General features: G+C 34.3%; 1 protein-coding gene across 1 annotated transcript in view; it reads left to right on the top strand.

Annotated features, from left to right (window-relative positions):
- The window catches only part of LOC104081283 (PR domain zinc finger protein 2-like), a gene marked incomplete at both ends in the record, with an annotated part of 4465 nt that extends 276 nt beyond the window's left edge, over positions 1–4189 (top strand). The window contains 2 exons of the mRNA XM_009583961.1: positions 1107–1210; positions 4037–4189. Of these exons, the coding sequence (XP_009582256.1) occupies positions 1107–1210; positions 4037–4189 (257 nt within the window). The remainder of the gene's footprint in view (positions 1–1106; positions 1211–4036) is intronic.
- Positions 4190–4709: the final 520 nt, after the last annotated feature.

Below are 4709 nucleotides of genomic sequence, written 5' to 3' on the forward strand. Positions count from 1 at the left end.
CATCCCAAGATTATGTTCCTAGAACATCAGAACTGGGGTCAAAGGTGGACCAAGATGCAAATAGATTAGGTTATGAAAATATGGATGTGTTACTTCACTGGTTTGTTTTCACTTACAGCACTTTACCAGTTTTGTGTTTTGCAACTATCTTACTGTTGCCTCTTTAGAATGCTGCATCTTACTGTACAATCAATATTAAAAGTTTAATTTATAAGAACAGATTCAGTGCATACTTGAAAGCTGCTATATGGAGCAAAGTGTTATTTCTGTAATATGTCAAAAATGCTTGGTTTCTTTTTTAACAAAGTTTAACATGGGAGAACTTTGATGGAAGTCAGAATTGCAGGCTGGATACTTGATGCAGAAAACTGGTAGTTTGAGGAATAAGCCTGACAATAGATGCATTACTGTTAGGTTATAAGCTCCTTGGAGCAAGGTTAATCTTTTCTAGTCTGAACCTGATCCAGCGTGGTCTGAATGAGACTGTTATGTTTAATTAGCAATTATTTGTCAAACTGTTCTTAGTTTTCATGCTATAAAATGTGAAATGCAGCTGTCCATTTTTAGTTCAGTTAAATCAGTCAATAAATTAATGGGCAGATGCATATATTTTAACCAATCCTAAATGTTTTTTCCTTCAAAATATACTATTAATTAGTTTCACAACTTTTGTGGGCTTCATTTGCCTGGCATTGTTTCAGAGAAAGCAAATAGGATTTTTTGTTTTGATAACACATTTACTCAGCAAAACAGCTGAGATCTGGGACTTTACAATGTAAAACCTGTAATGCTCTTACGGTATTTTGAATATCACCTGAAGGACAAGAAAAATCGAGGTCATTTTTTGTCTTCAGAGCTACAGTAGCCCATAAGCAAAGAATGAAACTAGGTAAATGCTTAAACTTTTCATGATTGAAGTGAGTTTCAGGGAGAGGATTGTTTGAATTCATTTTTGTAAAATTCAGTTTTCTTATTGTGATCTTAATATTGTAGAATGCTCCCCAATCTGAGACAGACACTTGTAATGATCTTAATATGAATTGTGAGTAGAAGATTTGCTTGAGATAAGTTAGATTAGTTTTTACTACTGATATGTGTCTCTTCAGGTGTCTGGGCAACAAAATCAATTTTAAAAGGCAAGAAGTTTGGACCATTTGTTGGTGACAAGAAAAAAAGATCTCAAGTTAAGAGCAATGTATACATGTGGGAGGTAAGAAACACCTTGTAAATGGAAAAAGGTATCTGTCACTAGCTCATTATTTTGTATCTAGCCTTTAATTTTTCCAGAGATTTTAGAAATAGACATGATGTGAAATAATTGCCATCTATCTATGTCTACCATTACAGTTATTTATAGACACTTGGATTGAGCAACCATTCTGAATTACAAAGCTTTAAACTATTGGTGTTGTTTGAAATTGCTGTATTAATTTTCTTACATACTGTCTCTGGATCACACCTCCCCTTAAGAGTCTATTGCTGTTAAAGCTTTGCTTTGTTGGCTTGAACCCTGAATGATATCCCTTCTGCAACGGAGTACTGTCAACTGCTTATGAAATTAGGGAAATTAGCAAGATATGGAATCTCTTAAGGAAGCCACAGCACTCCTCCTCATCTAGCTCTTTGAAAACCAGCTTTGTTATGGGAATTGGTTTTGCATTTGGAGTTTTTATAAAACTTCTCAACTGTTGCAGTATTTCTTGTGCTGCTTGTGTTTGGGCTTGCCTTAAAGCAAATACTGTCTGGACAGCTGGGTAGCTCTTTAAGCTCCACTGATAGTCATAAGACTTTGGATATTATGTAGATTTCAACATGTAGGTGTCTTAATCTGGAGTTGAATCCTATCTACAGTGTCTTTAAGGCAGTTCATAATTACTTCCAAAGATGACTTCAATCTTTCTGAAGACATATACAGCAAATGGCTTTAGCAAAGTGAATGGTCAAGGAGGGGAGGGAAGAAGGAACTGTGACATAGCATGTTCTGGAACAGAACTCGCTAGTTTACAGATTTTTATTGATATATTGATAATAGTCATCCTTCTGGCCTGCAAAAATTGAACTGCATAAAACACTGGATACACATACAAAACTTAATGTTAACTCCTATCAGAGGAATTGATCTAGAACAATTTCCCATAAATGCAAATTCACATTCAGGAATGTAATAAAGTGTTCAAGTACAATGTTTGTTGCATTGAGCTAGTATTATCACGAACTCCACTGCATGAGGTATCTCCAATTTTGATCTGGTACAAGAACACTTAGTGAGATTGAATCAGTCAAGTAAATTATTGACCTTGCAATAGTTTTCTCACTGCTGGATTTTGAATGTTCTCAGTGGATATGTCTTAATATTTTTTAAATTTGTGTTGAAAAATGATAGTCGCAAACAAGCTGTTACAAAGTTTCATAGTTTGCAATGCAGGCGATAATGGGAACCCTTACTAGGTATCAAAGTAGTTGTGTGTTGCTTTAATACTGATTTTGGAATTTAAAAAAAAGCAGCTAAAATGAGACTGCAGCAGTTAGCCCCATGTACTGATATCTGAAACCACTCCAGAATCTTAACTGTTAGAAAATACAGTTTGTAAAAGGATGATGATGTATGGGAATAGTTAGGTGTATGGGAATACTTACGTGTATGGACCTTCAACTAGGAGAACAACGTTTTCCACAAGAATCCCGTTTGTTTCTTTAGTGAAGTTAATCTGAAGAAAAAGTAAGGCTTCTAAAAGCTGGCATCTCCAGTGAATTTTAATAGTTTTGAACTGTCATGCTAGAGTGTCATTCTGAATAAGATGAGGTTTATGTGTCAGTGTATGCTTGCTGTGTCTGAGGAGAGAAATAAAGACTTGAACATATTTTCATTTTCTGTTGGAGAAAAGCCACAGATAGGAAAATGACAGCAAGTGACTGAAAATTGAGGGAAGTGCCATCTGCCGATTCAGAATGACTGGCACAGCTGTGCTGAATAATATTTATTGTGGTTTACAGGAATCACTTCAAGTCGCAATGTTATATAGAGGAGTTGGAGCTGTTTCCTTTCTCACAGTGCACAAGGCCTTTAAACAATATTCTGTAAATGAGAAGCTTTAACTGAAAAGTAATAAAATATTTTGGTTTGTGCAAAAACTATAATAAAGTAATATAAAAACATAATAAAGTAATATATATAAAAGTAATAAAGTATTATGTTTTGCCATATATTCCGTATCTGCTAACTGTTCCACAGCATTGTTCGGCTCTTTTCTCCCATTTTAACCAAAAGGATTGCTTTTATAGTCTTGGTCTGTGAAGCTGTTTGTGCTTTCATATTGCAAGGGCTGGGTGTGCTGATGTCATCAGAAAATACTGAAGATGTCAGTAACCTTGCTTTATTGCAAGCTGTCTTGAAATATAAAACAGGAGTAGGTGTTAAAAATTTTTCTGCAAGAACGGAAACCAAAGAATTTACACGGCATCTTGGAACATGCAGAAATTTGTTGACATGGTCAAGTTTCTAAGGTGATCACAAGATTTCTGAAAGGTTAAGATTTTCTTTAATACTCTGAAAAAGATTAAATATAAATTATGCTTTCCCTAATCATTCCAAATATAGTAAATGCTTCTAACTACTATATTGTTACTTTTCCCAGTTCATCAGATAGTAAAAATAAAGCTCTATTGCCTTTATATCTTAAAATCAGTCATTTTACTAAATGCATAATCTAGAGAATCTTTTCAGGCTTGCCAAACTGAAAAGAAAGCATAAAATGTTTTAAGTGTTTTGGCTTTTGAGTCCAAAACCTTCAGAGAAAGGCTTGCAGGCCAAAAGTTTTTTTTTTTTCCAATAGTACCAGTTCCACTAAAATGATTGCAGACGACCAGCAACACTGCCGCCCAGTACAACCCCTACCTCTGCTCATATCCTTTGTGTTATCTCTGTCCTTAGATGATGATTACTACTTTGTATAGCTTTAAAATGTGTAGTGTTTTAGTGCATGTATACTTCAGTGTTACGGTTGTCCATTTGCTTAACACCATTTTTGTCTCATAGGTATATTACCCAAACTTGGGATGGATGTGTGTTGACGCAACTGATCCAAAGAAAGGGAACTGGCTACGATATATAAACTGGGCACGTTCAGGAAAGGAGCAAAATCTGTTTCCTCTGGAGATCAACAGGACCATATACTACAAAAGTTTAAAGGTATTAATGTCTGAAGAATCAGTTACTGCTCTGTTAACCTTTTATTATTAATACCTTTTATTCCCCTTTATTCAATCCTATTTTTTATTATTTGTATTAAACAAATTTTGAAACATTTTATGAAATATAATTAAAATATTGAAAATGCTACATTTCACTGGTCTAAATTCTTCTGTGCCGATACAGTTGACATTAAGATTTACTGTTAAAATATAGGATATATATGAACACTATGTCTATCTTGTGGGTTAATGATTTGCTGTAGCACCAAATTTGATACAAACTAGAATGAAAAACTATAGCAGATTACATAAAATAAATGTTTTTCTATTTCTGTAGATACTGAGACACTTTCTACTGAGGAATTTTTGCAGAAATCAGTTACTTTTATGGTCTTTGCATAGTATAACAAAGATTGGCTGTCTAGACACTTTTATAGGAAGCTCCATGAAACAAATTTTCCTGATTTTATACCCTTACAGTTTTATTCAGGGAGTCGGGGGCAGGAAAAAGGGTGTAA

Source organism: Fulmarus glacialis, unplaced genomic scaffold (genome assembly GCF_000690835.1).
Source record: "Fulmarus glacialis isolate BGI_N327 unplaced genomic scaffold, ASM69083v1 scaffold45908, whole genome shotgun sequence".
NCBI lineage: Eukaryota > Metazoa > Chordata > Aves > Procellariiformes > Procellariidae > Fulmarus > Fulmarus glacialis.